Below are 16,709 nucleotides of genomic sequence, written 5' to 3'. Positions count from 1 at the left end.
TGTCTGGTCTCTTATAGATCATAAGTAAGAACCAATCACAGTGTGTGTGAAAGGGATTTGAATAGGGTCATATATCAATACATGTTACATGACATACCTGACTAGGTGCCTTTTCGCCTGTCTTACATGACACGTGTACCAGAATCGCGCTATTTACAAGATGGCGGCGCTGTACTCATGCGCTGCACAAATTGTAGACAAAGTGACAAAGAAACAAGGCACTGCTAAAAACTTGGCGATCAACAGTCGCTTTCCCAAGAAGAAAAAACTTTACGCCTTGGTGTGTGAAACACTAAAATGTGAGTTTAGATTATATTTTTTGCTCAAACCTTTCTGAAGTACTAATGGTCGATCTCTCAATTTTGAGATCTGTTAAACCTCTTCTTTGGATTGTTGGTGGGAGATAGTTAAGTTATTATAAGCGTCCATAAGCTTTCCGTTTTACAGTTCTCTTTTGTTTTTTGACTCCATATGTGATCGAAGCTGTGTTTCGATTCAGCGATGAATAATGTTCCTTTATATATAGACAGAGGAATTTTAGAAGATATCTTCGAACAAACAAGACTTCTAAAACTTGAGAAAAAGGTAACTATATTATGATTAAAACGATGATTGTCTTGAATTTCCGTGATGTGTTTTACATGTAAAATATAAATAGCCCCTATGGGCTGGGTGTAATTTTGTTGTCTTTGAAAAATTTACCTGTGTTTATTGACACTAAATTGCTCTCGAAGTCGTTTTACTAATAGTGGTATCTCCCATTATTCAGCTCAAACATAGCTATGCCTTAGTGTTAGTGTATGACTTCCTGTTTGGCCAAGGAATCGAATGTGGTGGAGAGTTGAAACAGTTCATTTTTAATCACAAAGCTGCCCTTCAGTCATGTTTGGCACGTTTGAAGATCAAAGCCAAGGTTCATCGCAATGAGGATCTGTTGCCTAAACCTGCTGTAGAGACAGGTAATTAAAAAATACAGAGAGGTGACCACTCAATGATTTCTGCTTCTTGCACATTTTCACATCCCATCCCTGAAGGGTCAGTTGCAATCCTATGGAGGTGGGGTTGGTGTGGGTTTCAGCTAAGCAAAGTTTGGTGAAAGGGGTGGGGAAATTATTTTTTCAAACACTTAAAAATATTGTATTAAATCATTTTTAAGGTATGATACATTCTGTGTAAGAGTATTGATTTCATGTAAAACGCAGTCTGATGCAGTTTTACCTTTTTCATCAGTGATACTCTTTTACTTTTTTTTCTAAAATAAACGTGGAAAATAGATAACCAGAGGTCCACTAATAAGCTGTTTGAGTAAAACTGAATGTGATTCTGAAAATAAACAGCAAAGGAAAGCTGTATCTTTCTGAAAGCTAGTAGTATCTACATGTACATGTATGTAATAGACTATGTAAGTAAAAAATTCTGTATCAATCGAGTAGGCAGCTTGCTTGAGCTTGGCTTGGCTTGGCTAATTTTTAGAGGTGAATAAGCTCTTTGTCAATGTCTTTCCTTAACCTACTCCTTTTTCCTCCTGGATCCATACTAGGTTAATTTAATGATTGCCTGGATAGCTTTCCTTGATCTTCTAATCTTTATTCCCAGGATGCAGGGATTTTTATCTGATCCAGGATCAGTTGACCCAGGGACATAGCAAAGACTTTTCATCACATTTGTTTGCAAAAATGTTGACCCTAAAGAGTAGAAGCAATGAACTGTGTGACCCAGTAGCATTATGGATACAAATATATGTGATAACCACAATTGGCTGCACACAGCAAATGACAGAGTTCATCCACACCTTCCTAAAAGAAGAGAATTGTCATAAAGAGAGTTTTTAATAAACCATGGAAAAGTAAAGTATTGATTATGTAACTGTGCAAACATTTCCCATAAGGCTATTGGGTCTCATTGTTATGCCCCTTAGGGGTCAACATTTTTGCAGTCTTGTGTTTACAACTTTTTGTATTTGTCATGGATTAATCCTTTTATAATTTCTTTTGTGAGGCTCAATTCCAAGATATGTACGAGTCAATAGGATAAAGACAACACTGAAAGATGTCATGAATGATTTTGAAAATAATGGTTATCAACTGGTAGACAAACAAGATATTGCTTCATTAGCTACGCAGGTGAATATCCTGCTAATTTGTGGGCAAACATTAAGGAAAAGGGACAAAGATGTAATTTTTAAATTCTGCTCCCTTTGAAAAGTGCTTGAATCTGATGAAACCTCTTCTTGGGTTATTGTGCTATCAGTCAGTTGCATTCTATGTGTCAACTGAGAGTTTCCACAATTTTCTATGTCATTATCCGCGAACTCTTTTCCAGTCCAGGAGACACTTTTAAGACAAATTAAGAGCACTTAAGGGCCCCCAAAATATGAGTTTCAATTTTTTTGAAATTTTTCTTCTATTGGAATTGGTTTGTACTTATGATAAGCTAAATAAAAACAAAAGGAAAATAACTGTCATAGGCCCTTAAAGGGGCTCTCCTAATCTGGACAATCAGTCTTCACATTACACTCTTGCTTTTCTTTGACTCATAATGTTGTTACACTATTTTAAACAATGTTGTTTTCTTTCTGTTACTGCAACTAGAATTCTTCATGTAAGCAGTTCATGTGCGACAAACACCTCTCAGATGTCTTGGTGTTTCCTGCAGGTACAGATCTGCATGATCATCCTCTTTATGTCAGTGGACACATCATACTTCAAGATAAAGTAAGGACAGCTAATGTCACAAATTCTTGGCAAGATGAACTGCTTCTGTTCATGTTTTTCCAAGGCCTTTCTGAGGCTTTGGGGCTCTTTTTTTTTGATGATTTTGTAAACAGTACCTTTCAGATGCAAATTGTTCGTGCAGAGGGGAGTTAACAAGAAAGCTCTTGCATAGATCAGCTTGCAGATATTAGTGATGTAAAAAAAAAATCTTTTTTTAAAAAATCCTTCTGCTTGGCAACCTTTTAATTGACATTTCCATTGTAATAAAGAGAAATCCTGTGGGATTGTGATAGAAAGTTCAACTGTGACACTGATCTATTTTATATTATTTGTTAATATAGGCCAGTTGCCTACCAGCACATGTTCTAGCTGCCCCACCAGGTTCTCATGTGATTGATGCTTGCGCTGCCCCTGGGAACAAAACCAGTCATGTGGCAAGTTTGATGAATGGTTCAGGGTATGTCAAGTAAACATCAACAGTTACTTTATCATCCTAATAATTTTTCTCTTTTTATTTATTGACATTCTCTAATGTGGTCATACTACAAGCAGTCCCTCCTGTTCAGCGAAGTATATTGCATGAGTAAAAAATATTGGGGGAATAGAACACTGATTTTAGCACACCCCATGAAACTCTGGGAGTTAGACCCTACTTTTCGTACACCTTCAGCTTTGAACTTGAGCTTTGTGAATCAGCTGTTTTTCTGTTTTGATGTCAGGAAAATATATGCATTTGACAGTGATAGGAAGAGGTTAGCAGTAATGCAAACTCTGATGAAGAAAGCTGGAGTGGAGTGTGTCACAATGACAAACTGTAGTTTTCTGGAGGTTAGTAACCCAGTGTTTATTGAACACTTGAATTGCAAGGCTAGTGGTACAAGAAAGGAAACTTGTTAAAAGCCAATAATTCATCTAGTACTCCTAGTTTTCTCTAGAGCAAGTGCTACAGTGATGTCTGGTACATGCACCTGTATAAGAACTGATCTGGTAACCATTAGGAACTATTCTGTACTATGTGATACCTGATTACAAAAGTTACTTACAGATGATGTCATTCTATGGAAAGCATGTGCTGTAATGTTATGAGTTTGGTTAGGTTATGTAATTTTTTTTGATGAGAGGTTCCATGGTGTCATTCTATGGAGAACTTATACTGTAACATTATGTATTTTGTTGCTTTAGGTAAATCCTGTAGGTGAGAAGTACACTGATGTACAATACATTGTGGTAGATCCATCATGCTCTGGGTCTGGTATTGTCAACAGGATGGATGGCATAATTGATGAAAAGGAAGACAAGCTTAAAGAAGAGGTTAGATCTGCTGCTAATGAAAGTCAAAGGCTTAATGCTTTAAGGACAACCTTGTGAATGCCAGCTTTTTTCTCATTTTTGCAGGAAAGGCTTCTATCACTAGCCAAGTTTCAGTTGTCTGTGTTAAACCATGCCTTGTCCTTTCCTCATGTGAAGAGAGTGGTCTACTCAACCTGCTCCATTCATCAACAGGTAATCAGTTCAGGAGGCAAACTTTTGATTTTGCACTTGTGAAAACCTTTTAAGCAGTACAATCGATGATTGACTTTGTCTATAATAGTAACTGCACATGTTAGTGATGTTAGTGTTTGAATTAATGAGATTTCTGGTAGAGCAGACAGCAATTACAGTTGAAATGGGCTGGAGTAACTGGCAAATACTGGAAATGAAAAGTGATGCAGAAAGTTAAATTTCTTCCTCTCTTTCTTTGTTTAATCCTTCACTCCCATTATGGTAAGGTCTTTGTTCAAGCCAAGTGCCCCCACCAGTGAGAGCTTATCTCAGGTTCCTTAGCATGAAGCAACTAGGAGTATCACTTATTCCCCCCGTGGGTGAGATACTAGTCCATTGTAAGATGACCCCCTCCTCCTTTCCAGCATTTTATCCAACTTCCCTGATAATTTGCCAGTACCCATTTATACTCCTGGGAGGCACTGTGAGAGTAAATTGTTTTGTCCAAGAATGCAACACATTGACCCAGCCAGGTCTCATCCCAGACTTCTCTTCCCAGAGTCCAGTTCACTAACCATAAGGCCTCTGCACCTTCCAAATAGGTTTTCATTTTAATTGATTTTACAACTTGTTTTTTTTTCTTTTTCCTGGTAGGAAAATGAAGATGTGGTGGAGGCAGCTTTAATTGCAAACAGGGACAGATTTTCACTGGAGCATACTTTACCATCCTGGACACACAGAGGAATGGCTGTGTTTCCTGAGGGTAGGTTTCATGGTTGGGTACTTCATTGCTGCTGGTGTGTAGGAAGAGGGTTGCGTGAGAAGTCTAAAGAAAGGCTTTCAAGAAGACTAGTGTTATAACCAATAAGAAGGCTCGTCAACGTAGCAGCACAAATTTTCTTTAAACAATGGTGTTGTTTAGTATTATGTCTCATTTTGGGGATGATTAAATATCACATTTTATGGAGAAGCAGAAATGGAGCCTGCTGTTAGAGTTTTTTGTATCAGAGGTTTCATTGAACTCGTGCCATCCTTTGTGTCGGCTATTTGACATTTCTCTCTTGGTCTGTTAGACTGATGGTGTGATTTCCATAAACAATTTTCAATTGATTGTCGAAATTAATCAGAGATTTCATTGGTTTTGCTTTACTTAGCTCAATGATTGGTCCGGAAAACTCGCTCCACTACCTCAACTAATCAGAACTAAAACTAAAACCAGTCACGACTTGGTCGCGCGCGTTTTCCTGCGCTTTATCATCATAGGGGTTTCTTCATGTGCGTGATTTTTTTAAGCTTGAAGAACGTGGGCCACTTTCGTAGTGATCGTGGATTCACTTGTTAAAGTCAGTCTTGTTTTACATTGTTTTGCGAAGCTGCATAGCCTCGATGCCTGTAGCTTTTGCTAGCAGTTTAGGTAGTTTTGTCATCATTACTCTGAGTTCTCTTTGTTCCTTAGAGTTATTTTCCTTTTTTCTAAATTGGCAGTTGTGATAACTTTGGTTTGGTTTTATGACACTCAATCGAAAAGTGCTCTAAAAAAATGTTTGAGACGGCATTTAATATGAGGATTGTTTCTTGTATCTTTTACAGCAGAGAGATGCATCCGAGCGTCACCTGATCAAGATTTCACCAACGGGTTTTTCGTGGCACTCTTTGTGAGAAATGACAATGAAACAGTGATGGATCACAAAGCCACAGAATCCAATGGCTTATCACCCGGAGGAAAGAGGAAAAGGTCTCAAGAAGACTCAACACAACCAGTGAATGATGACGTTGACAACGACAGCGATTCTGCACATTCATTAGCACATGTTAATCTGTTACCGAAGAAAAAATGTCGGAAAAAGAACAAGAAACACCAAGAAGTAAATTTACAAGAACAATCTAAAAATATGAATTTGGAAAGAAATTTCGGACGGGATAGTGGTAAAAAGAAACGTAAACGGAAAAATAAAAATAAAAAGGTTTCTGTTTGCTCATAATACTTTCTGGATTAGCTCCACTTTTTTAAACCCTAAACTGTGTAGATCCAATCAATTCTCCCTGGTAGCGGCTACGCATTTTCTGGTAAACTGTTTATGAGAATTTGATGTTGTATGAAAATAGAAAATTTTAATCGATTTGTCATCACGTTTTTACGTCTTCTGTGATCTTTTACAGTAGAATTTGATCTATTTGGTTTATATGATAAAATCATTTGTCTGAAACAAACTGAACATCGAAAAAATTACAAGGACAGCGAAATCGTTTTAAAGCGGGATGGGAAAAAACTCTTGATAAGATTTTGGGAAAAAAGGGAGATGTCAGGGCTCGACTAAACAGTCTCAAATTTCATCTTTGTTTTTCTTGTCCAGTCTACTTTTCCATTTTCTTATGTCCGTGTCGGAATATAATAAGAGAAGGCATCCTTGCCGTTTTTTACCAGTACCTACTTAATCTTTAATTTCGACTCCACCCTCCCCTCCCAGAGTAATTTTACGACGTTCCTCGTGCTTAAAACAAAAATGGCGGAAGATGAAGCAGCAGCGAACACTGTGGAGGAACCACTTGATCTCATACGTCTGAGTCTGGATGAGAGGATTTACGTAAAACTTAGGAACGATAGAGAACTCAGGGGAAAACTCCACGTAAGTATTTTGGTTCTATAATATTCTGTGGACCGCCATGTTCAGCTGACAACAGAGACACATTTGAAACGGTTCAAATCCTGAATTGTGAAAGGTTTTGTCCTTTAAACAACAAATTCAGCCCTAGAAAGCTCATTTTCTGATTAAAGTAATCTGTTTGGTCTCCCATCAGTGACAAGGTATCAGCTGACATAAAATAGTCTCCATAAATCTATCGAATGTAGAATTCGAGTCTCTAAGCCAAATGGTCGTCTTGTATGTATAAATATTGGAATGATTCATCAAATGCAGAAATGAAGAAAAACAATAACACATTCTCGTGTTTGATTAATTGCCACTTAAGCTTAATCCAACGCCTATGTAGCTGAACAAATCTTATTTCTTCTCAGGCAAAATGATTCATAAGATTTTTGAGATTGAGGAAATGAAATTCAAGACTGCCATTGTACGTAAAATGGTGATTTGATAAGCGACTTGTCAACTCAAGGAAACGTCACAGGCTTAAAGCTAAATTTTACACTTGTTTTTATCTGGGCAAGTCCACTTGCTAATGATTCTTGGGTTTAACTCTTTCACTTACAGGATCTGAAAGCTAATTCTCCTAATGGGTGACCGTACACTGTTTGGGTGAATTTGAATTCACATCTAGACAATGTCCTCAATATAAGTCTGTTGGTTTTAACTATCTTTTAGTGTGATAGTGTTCTGAGAATGTAGCAAATAATCATGTCCAGCCACAGTAATGTCAATTTGTGTTTCCATATTGTATAGTGGGAAATATATGGCAATCAGATTGATATACATCAGATTAACACCTTTCACTTTTATGGATATGTAGTATTCTTAATTTCTTTCCAGGCTTATGATCAGCATCTTAATATGATCTTGAGCGAGGTTGAGGAAACCATTACAACTGTAGAAATAGATGAAGAAACATACGAAGAACTCTTCAAGGTAAAAACTCATGATTCATTCTGAGCAGAATTTGACCATAGACTGGAAACTACAGTATTGCACCAAGCTACTTGAGTAAACTGTACAATTCTTTAAAAAATAATTTGGAAGACCGATTGAAGTTGTAAACAGGGAAAATAACAAAATGAAGGCATTCAAGGTTGATGTAGATTTCCTGAAATAAACTTGTAAAATGCTTTTTTGCCTGCTTCTTAATTTGCCTCTCTTGGGGCAAAAAGACTTGTTATGATAGATAAACAAGACTTGAAAAATGGTCACCATTTTGTTAAAAGGTGACTGTAGTAATGAGCATAGCTCGGATCAGTTTGAATTTATGTCTGTTATTTTGTTTTGCAACAGACAACAAAAAGGAATATTCCAATGCTGTTTGTGAGGGGAGATGGAGTCATCTTAGTCTCACCACCTTTACGTGTTGGACTCTAAAATCACCAATATGGCTGCTTTCATCTAAAGATCAATAGACACAGAAGTAGTAAAGGCTTTCCCAAAAGTATTGTATTTATTGCTTTGATATTCATACATTTTTCTAAAAAAGTTCAAGTCTAAATAAAAGGATAACAACATTTGAATCTGTGATTTTTATTTTTTTGGAAAACTTCTTAACCCTTTAACTCTCAGAAGTGATTAACATAAAACTTCTCCCTACAATATCCATACATTATTCAGCAAACAGGTAATGAGAATATTCAAACTTATCAGGTAGAAGCTACTATTTCGATCAAGCACCAAGTTCTCATAAATAATTTAAAAGGAAATGTGTAGCAGCTAGAGGGGAGAATTAACAATCAGATCTTGGGAGTTAAAGGGTTAAGCAGCTTCTGTGGTAGTTCACACACTGGATTAAGGGTCAAAAAGTTTTTGGGTAATACACTTTAACCCGTAACTCCCAAAATCAGATGTTTAATTCTCCCCTCTAGCTGTTACACATTTCCTAGTAAATTGGTTATGAGAATTTGGTGTTAGATGTTTGCTCGGGAAATCACTTCCTTGATGAAACTTAACTAATACATTCACTGTCACTGTTACTTGATGTCTTCATGTATGGAATTAAGTCTGAATTAAGTCTTCTCTGACACTTTGCGGTTTAAATAAGTTCTAACATGAACAGCTGCTGAATGGTGTACATTCATGTAATGGGTGACTGTGCCTGAAAAGGGGCCATGATGCAAAACCCACACAACAGCCTGCTCCAGATTAAACAGACTGGTGGTAGATCTCTGCTAACCTGCTTTTATTCAAACCCCTGACTTTGAGCCAACATCTATTACTGAGCAGAAAAAGTAACTTCATTTTTTTAGCAACTTCATGTCATGCCCTTTACTGTTTTTGGTCAGTTCTTCATTTGCCTTGCCTCTTTTGCCATTGATAAACCAACAATTACACTGAGTGTTTCCCAACAGACTTGCAGTAAACTTTTTTACATCATATTCCTGTTTTAGATGTTGTAATTTACTCTAAGATATTCCAAAACTGAAGGTATACTCTTAAGCTCACTGAACACTCTTCTGTCTAAAAAGCAAAAAAAGAGATAAAACAAACTTCAGCAATACATAATGGACTATAGCTATGAAATAAAGTGAAGTTTTCTAAATGGAAAATTTTGAGGAAAATGTCAAATATTTCCAGAAATGTAGCCTATCTTCAGCTGTATGAGGCCAAAAATATTTCAAATGAATAAAGGGAGCAAGTTTCTACAGAAAACTGTGGTGCCGCATTGGTGGGAGAGTTTAATAGGGTAATTTAGTGTTATCAACTGAGTTGATAATATAAATTGGACACCTAGCTCGCCTTTAAAGTCTTTACAGTGGCCAATTTACATTATCAACTCAGTTGATAACACTTAAATTACCCCAAAATATTTCCAATTTAATTCAACCCAACTCCCAAACATAAGAATCATTCAGCACCCACCATTAACTTTTACATCCTAACATTTTTTTCATATTCTCCATACCGTTCTCTGTACATTTACTATGGTGCTGATGAGGAGAATTTGGTTAACAATCAAGAGTTGATTTTGTTGGGGATCATTTCCTTGATTCTCATGATGTTAATATGTGATTCAGGAGTGACATTGTAAGGAGAAATTAGATGCTAGTCACTCTTATGGGGTTCAAGGGTTAATAAGCTGTTTAACAATTCACATCCCCATCCTTATTTACCTGCTTTTGTTGTCACTTTCTCTAACATGTAAATCAAATGATGATGAAAGTTGGTGAAAGGAGTGCCAAGGGAAAGAGCAACATCAACCTAAAATAGTGCAGTTGTGAACAATTTATTTAAAAAATACTTGTAGGTTAAGTCTGTCTTCAAGCTAAGTGGCCCATTCAGCTGGAGTTTATCACAGTTTCCTTTGCATGAAGCCACTAAGAGCATTACTACTCCCCCCTGAATGGGATGCTGGTCCACGATGACCTGTATTGTTTTTTGCATAATTTTGGTGAAAAAATTATCCCCTTTGAATAAGGGAAATTAAACTCAAAGAACATTTTTAAGTCATTGTCATTTAAATTTGCCTGATGTTCCCACATATTATATATCTAACTTCTATATGCTCGAGACTTTCTACTTATCAAGATTTTCCAAGTGTTATTTTGAAAACCCTTGCTTCCAGCTGCAGCAAAATGTACTGTGAACTGATGAAATGATGTTTGTGATTAACTCCACTAAAGGCATAAATGGGGTAAGTTTGGCCCCATGTATCTCCTAAACAAGCATTTTATTGTATTTTTCAAAACAGACATTGGTAGGGAACATTTAAGGAAAGTTTAAAAAAATTGTTCCATAACTTTTTTTTTCTGAGGAATTACCTTTAACATAATTATAACAAAATTAATGAGCAAAATGGTCACTCCTCCTGTAAAGTATGGATCCAAATCTTTTCTGGAAGTTTGCTATGTTCTACAGTGACCTAAGTTTCCTAGAAAACCTGAGACAGACCAGTGATCTCTATGACTTACCCAATCTGTGACACATTGTAAAGGAGTTGACTGATACCCTGCAAACATCGCTGGGTTGTTCAAAATTCCTCTGGCAGCCATCACACCTGCAGTACAGTGATATATTGTCAACAAAAATTGCATGTAATGATGTAAAAGAATACTCTCAGTCCCAATGGCACAATAAACCTTTAACCCACAAAAGCAATTGGCATCTACAGTGCAATTTCTCTTTAAAATATCACTGCGGAATCAAACTTTAAAATAAATTAAATGATTACCAACAAAAGAAGCTCTTGATTGTTACATAAATTCTCCTTGTCAGCACCTTCGGAAATGTATAGAGAACAACATGGAAAATATGCATACAAAAGTTGAAAAATTTACCATTGACTCCTGTTTTTTCATGGACATTTATAACATCTGATTCTGTTTTGATATCTCCATTGGCCACAACTGGAATCGATACACTTTCTTGAATCTGAAATGAAAACAAAGTGGAATGAGCAATAAATATTGAGTGACCAAATTATTGTCCTGATATCATTTCCAAATGACACTTCCATTTAAGGGGTTTCTATCTAAATGGTCACACAAACAAAAATCAGGCAGTCTCAGCAACTTCACCTTTTACCCCATTAATTCCCAAGATCTGATTGTTAATTCTCCCCTCTATCTGCTATATGTTCCCTTTAAAATTAGGCACAAGAATTTGGTGTTAGATCAAGATTGCAACTTCCACCTGATAAGTTTGAGTATTCTCATCACCTGTTTGCTGGATAATGTATGGTTGTTGTAGGGAGAAGTTACATGTTAATCACTTCTGGGAGTTAAAGGGTTAACCATTAAGGAATTTCTCCTTATTGCACTTCAATACAATGGCAAGCAGGTACATAAATAAATAATGAAAGATATCTACTAGATCATGTTTGACCATCATACACATGCATTGAGTAAAGGCTATTTCAGATTGGCTAGAAGGGGGAGGGTAAACTTTTAATAAAGAAGTTTATGGGGGATCAGCAGTTTGATGTATTCTAAGAGAGGTCCACTGCCAGAGGTAGGTGTCATGCAAAGCAGTCATCTTACGGTTGTATGTGACATGAATTTTAATTAACTACTAAGCATGTAAGAGGAGATATGAGATATGAATTGACTGGGGGGGGGGGGGTGATCATGTTAATATATTGAATAAAGAAGGGGGTTCACTTGCTATTTACATTGCATGGAGGGGGGAGAGAGAGTTTATCAAAATTTTGATCTTTCCAACATATTTTTCCCTTCCCCCACTCTTCATAAATAATGATCAGTCCCTTTAATAAGAAATCCATTATACATACTAGAATATTTAATTTTACAACAAATACCAATTTTATGGCATCCCAGTTTGCTGGTTCTCCTCTTTGCCTTGTTGTTCTCCCATGAACTGTTATCCAAGCCACACCAGCCTTTTCAGCTTGCTGACAGAGCTGAACTGTTTTACTGTTATAAGAAAAGGAAATGTGTGTAGCAGGCAGCTAGATGGGAGAATTGACAATTTGATCTTGGAGTTCAGGGGTTAAATAAAGCTTTCATGACAGAGACTGCAGTATGGTTGCTAGTGTGAAATTCTTTGCGTTGGTTGACATGATGTAAATGAGAGTGAGGTTGACATGAAGATTGATCACAATCCAAGGGAAAGCCATGTTGTACTTAAAACAATAAATATCTTTCCATCTTTGCTAAAACCTAGGTCTTAGAAATGACATGTCATTGGTTTTTCATTCATTTTTTTCCAATTTAAAATAAACAAACTCAACATCTTTTTAATAAGATCATTAGTGTTAGAAATTTTAAATTCAAGTCAGAACCCACCTTAAATCATCATGGATTCTAATTTTGATTGATACAGGAAATCCAGGGATTCGTTCCACAGTCTGCCTCACAATGTCTTTAATTAAAGCTGGTGTTCTGATCAGTTTTGCCCCATATCCCTCTTGCATGGCCCACCTGGAAGACACAAAATCCTGACCATCCTGACCATCTACCCTTTAACTCCCAGAAGTGATCAACATGAAAACTTCTCCCTATAATATCCTTACATTATCCAGCAAACAGGTAGTGAGAATATTCAAGCTTATCAGGTAGAAGTTATTATCTTGATCTCACACCAAATTCTCATAACTAATTTACAAGGATATGTGTAGCAGCCAGATGGGAGAATTAACAATCAGATCTTGAGAGTTAAAGGGTTAATAAGGGGACCCAGTTGTTCAACAGTTAGTGCTCTGCACTTCATGTCTAGAGGCCTGGATTTGAGACATAACCTGGTCATTGTGTTGTGTTCTTGGGGAAGACAATTAATTCTCACACTGACTCTCTGCACCCATGAGCATAAATTGGTATGGACTTTTATTGACACTTGTTTACTAGATAATCAAATAATTATTTTTATACTGTTTAATGGGCCAATTGTAGCAAAACGGAAAATGCTAACAACTCTGAACTATACATGTCAGGAAAATCGTTATGCAGTTTGATAATGAAGCAAAATCAGCAAGTCAAGTTAAAATCAATAACATCCTGTACAAAAAAAGACCAAATAACTAGTAAAAAAGGGGTTATAAAGCATGACTGTTTGTGACACAATTCTACAAAGGCACACCATAAGACAAAGCTGACAAAATGCCTGGGCGATGGACTGCTATCCCATCCAGGGAGAGTACCCATACTTCTATTGACTTCATTCTGCAGAGACCAGGATAAGCACCGGCTAGGTGGGCCTCTTGTCTTGAGTGCATGTTGTGATCATTTTGAGCAAATGGTTGTATCTGATGTGCATCTTATTTCATTTTAATTGTATCTATTAATAAATCAATATTCAGTTACCTTTGAGGGCAGCCACAATTAAGATCAACACCATCAGAAAACCTGAAGCAGAAAAAATTAAGTATGTCACCAAGCAGGACAACAGGTGAGTTTTTCATGTGTTTCAAATTCTTAAAAGATCAAAACTGAAGAGGATAGGGTGTCAGGGCTAATTCAACTAAAACCACAACCAGCTGCAGTAAAATATGTGATAATGCAAGATAAAAATTCCACTAGAACGAATTATTTAACCCTTTTAACTTTAAGAGTGACCAGCATCTAATTTCTCCTAACAATTACACTGCTGAATCATTCATAAAGATAATGAGAATAAAGGAAACAAGCAACCTAGGAGGCTTTGATTGTTAAACAAATTCTCCTTGTCGGTACCAAAGGAAATATATAGGGAACAGTATAAAGAATATACTACTTACAAGTATGTTAGGGTATAAAAATAAAGGGTTAACTCACGGTGCTACAATTTCAGCAGCATCAGCAAAATCCTTTGCGTTGCTTGCTGCAAATTGAACAATTAAAGGGCGATCACCTATGAAAAACAGGGAAAGTAATTCATACATAAAGTGATAAAAGAGAAGACCACCAAAATAAAAAAGAAACACCTGATTGATGTAAAAATTTATCTATTTTCACATTTTAACCTTTTAACCCCTGAGGGTGACTAGCTTCTAGTTTCTTCTTACAATAACCACACATTAAGGTCCCAAGAATAAAGGAAACAGTAAAATAGAAACTTGAGACTGTTGAAAATACCCTCCTTGTCAGTACTAAAGGACATACATACAAACATACATACATACAGAACTTTTGTTTCTGTGTCTAGTCGTTCTAGTACCAAGGCACTACCGTAATTTCCGGTCGATTACCCGCACGGCCGATTACCCGCACCGGCCGATTATTGCATACGGCGAAAAAAAAAGTCAACGGATTACCCGCACCGGTGGATAACCCGCACGTTGTTATTCAACTTTTTCGGTGGCGAAAACGTGACATTAAGGCGATACATTTCAGTCTTTCGATTCAGACATGTGCACAATTCTGTGTCAATATTAGCTTATACTTTATTGATTGATTATTGCTGCTGCTCTATTACCGATTTCATCGGCAAGAGTTATTACTCTAAGCTTATAATCAAACGTAAAACTGTGACGTGGGCGTTTCACAGCAGGCATTTTAACTTAATTGGTGACTCGTGGATACACTTATCGCGAATGATCGAGGTTTATAATTCTTATTCAGTCAGTTACCTTTTTATAGCATGTAGGAGCGTAATGAGCAATATCCATTGTTCATTTGTCGTTAAAATACTTTTTCAGCGCGAAATTAGTTAAGTTTCGCACCTATTATTTTCAACATTCTGGTGATGCATTTGGGATTTAAAATTACTGTCGGCAATTTCTCAAAAAAATCGATATCTCCTGTTCTACTGGGCCTAACAAGTCCCTTAAAACGGGAAAATTCTCTTTAGCTCAAGCTAGTGAAAACTGGAAATTTGTTACTGATGCGCCGGATATCCTTGGATTATTTTTGTCACCATCAAGGTTTTGTTTTCACGCGTGCCGATAAAAATTTGTTTGTCACGCAACTAATTATGCGTGAAATAAACTCGAGTTGGCATCATGTTTTCGTGCCGCTTTGTGGCACTTTTGATACAATAAAATTCATTTGAGAGGTGGAAACGCAGGTAGGTGAGAAATTTTTTCAATTCAACTTCCAGAAGAATTTAAAATTGTCACATAACCCGCACCTCCCTATTACCCGCAGTGGCGTGGATTTAATGCAAAATCAACAGATTACCCGCGGGTAATCGACCGGAAATTACGGTAATTGGGGAAATGTATGGAAAAGAATATACTACTCACAAATGAATAAAGGGGTAAGTTTCTAAAGAAACTGTGGTGCTGCGTCGGTGGGAGAGTATAGCAGGTAATTTAGTGTTAACAACTAGGTTGAAAACGTAAATTAGCCACCGTAAAGGGTAAAAAAGCTGACATTTCGAGCGTTAGCCCTTCGTCAGCTTTTTTACCCTTTACGGTGGCTAATTTATGTTTTCAACCCAGTTGTTAACATTAAGTTACCTGCTATACTACTCACAAGCATGTTAGCGTATAAAAATAAAGGGTTAAGCCCTTTTAGAAATGTATGGAAAACAGTATGGAGAGTGACAAACTGATGATAGAGTGTAAATGGTTAAAGATCAAGTTGTATGGTAATCTGTTGCTTCTTCTTCTTCACCTGCATTAGTTGTGAATTCCATGTCCCTGGCCTTAACAGATTTTACAAAAGAGTCCGAGACTATCATAGGAGTGTATGCCAAGTCACAGCCATATCTGTATTAAGTAGTAAAACAAAGCTTTCAACATTAAATCTTCACAATTAATTGGAAATTGAACCAGAAAATAAGGTGAGAAGTAAATCATCGTATTACCTTCTGACTAGGGTCCGAAATGGCAGCCTGAAATGGTAAAATGATATATTAAGATGGTGTTATCAGATATGAATTTTTTGCGGTAGGTTTGAGAATGCTATTCTTTCCACCAAGACATGTCCATTTTACAGCAAACTTTTAGATGACCTTTGATGTCCTGCCAAAATATCAAGGCACTTATGCATAGTGTATTTGCCAATGGTAGTACAATGCTGTGAATATCCAAACCAGGGAAACTATAAATCAAAGCGAAGTCCGAAGATTACTGAATACCAAATTAAAACCGAAGATCCACGTAAACTAAATTTAAAAAACAACACGGGGAAGAACGCTGACTCATAAAACGTCGCTATAGTTTAGATGCTTCGAGGAGTTGAAATATACGTAATATATATAGGCCTTCGTTTAGTAGAAAAAGCAGGCTCAAAATGCAAAACGAAGACCTTCGCCAAAACGCTTCCTCAGGCCACATAATACTCGCCAACTGGAGAGACAATAAGGCGATCACGACTTACTTGGAATATCTAACCATTGGCGCACATATGCGCACTATTTTTTTCTGCTCGAAGAGTTCCAAAGGCTTTTTAAAACTTACTTCACCATCTTCTTCACTTTCTTCATCTCCGTCCGCCATGATGAATGATACCCGGCATGCTATTCGAGAGAGACACTGAGAACG

The 16,709-nt window shown here is 36.8% G+C and overlaps 3 protein-coding genes across 6 annotated transcripts; 2 read left to right on the top strand and 1 right to left on the bottom strand.

Annotated features, from left to right (window-relative positions):
- The first annotated feature begins 133 nt into the window (after window positions 1-133).
- On the top strand, window positions 134-6,330 carry LOC113671962 (28S rRNA (cytosine-C(5))-methyltransferase). Its single transcript, XM_027188231.2, has 11 exons — window positions 134-299; window positions 527-585; window positions 770-959; window positions 1,999-2,123; window positions 2,592-2,714; window positions 3,056-3,171; window positions 3,434-3,542; window positions 3,897-4,025; window positions 4,110-4,217; window positions 4,851-4,959; window positions 5,787-6,330. Exons 1-11 carry the CDS (start codon window positions 161-163, stop codon window positions 6,176-6,178), a joined length of 1,599 nt encoding a protein of 532 aa, XP_027044032.2. The 5' UTR covers window positions 134-160; the 3' UTR covers window positions 6,179-6,330.
- A 318-nt stretch (window positions 6,331-6,648) lies between these two features.
- Window positions 6,649-8,364, top strand: LOC113671937 (U6 snRNA-associated Sm-like protein LSm3). The gene is made up of 3 exons (XM_027188204.2): window positions 6,649-6,823; window positions 7,682-7,777; window positions 8,138-8,364. Exons 1-3 carry the CDS (start codon window positions 6,701-6,703, stop codon window positions 8,219-8,221), a joined length of 303 nt encoding a protein of 100 aa, XP_027044005.1. The 5' UTR covers window positions 6,649-6,700; the 3' UTR covers window positions 8,222-8,364.
- On the bottom strand, window positions 8,279-16,705 carry LOC113671963 (tRNA-dihydrouridine(20a/20b) synthase [NAD(P)+]-like). 4 transcript variants are annotated; one of them, XM_089206904.1, is made up of 11 exons: window positions 16,626-16,705; window positions 16,031-16,057; window positions 15,838-15,932; window positions 14,056-14,131; window positions 13,606-13,647; window positions 12,592-12,726; window positions 12,105-12,219; window positions 11,125-11,218; window positions 10,759-10,844; window positions 9,961-10,048; window positions 8,279-9,307 (listed from the first exon to the last, which is right to left on the bottom strand). In XM_089206904.1, the coding sequence occupies exons 1-11, from the start codon at window positions 16,649-16,651 to the stop codon at window positions 9,234-9,236; spliced, it is 858 nt and encodes a 285-aa protein (XP_089063030.1). In that variant the 5' UTR covers window positions 16,652-16,705; the 3' UTR covers window positions 8,279-9,233. The 4 variants fall into 4 exon arrangements, with proteins under 4 accessions (XP_089063030.1, XP_089063031.1, XP_089063028.1 ...); XM_089206905.1 differs by having other exon boundaries at window positions 14,056-14,101; window positions 16,626-16,700; XM_089206902.1 differs by having other exon boundaries at window positions 16,546-16,694.
- Between the last annotated feature and the right edge of the window lie 4 nt (window positions 16,706-16,709).

The sequence above is a fragment of the Pocillopora damicornis genome, chromosome 5 (assembly GCF_964200805.1).
Source record: "Pocillopora damicornis chromosome 5, jaPocDami1.2, whole genome shotgun sequence".
Classification (NCBI taxonomy): Eukaryota; Metazoa; Cnidaria; class Anthozoa; order Scleractinia; family Pocilloporidae; genus Pocillopora; species Pocillopora damicornis.
The sequence above is the reverse complement of the archived record's forward strand: the minus strand, read 5'-3'. Positions and strand labels throughout refer to the sequence as shown.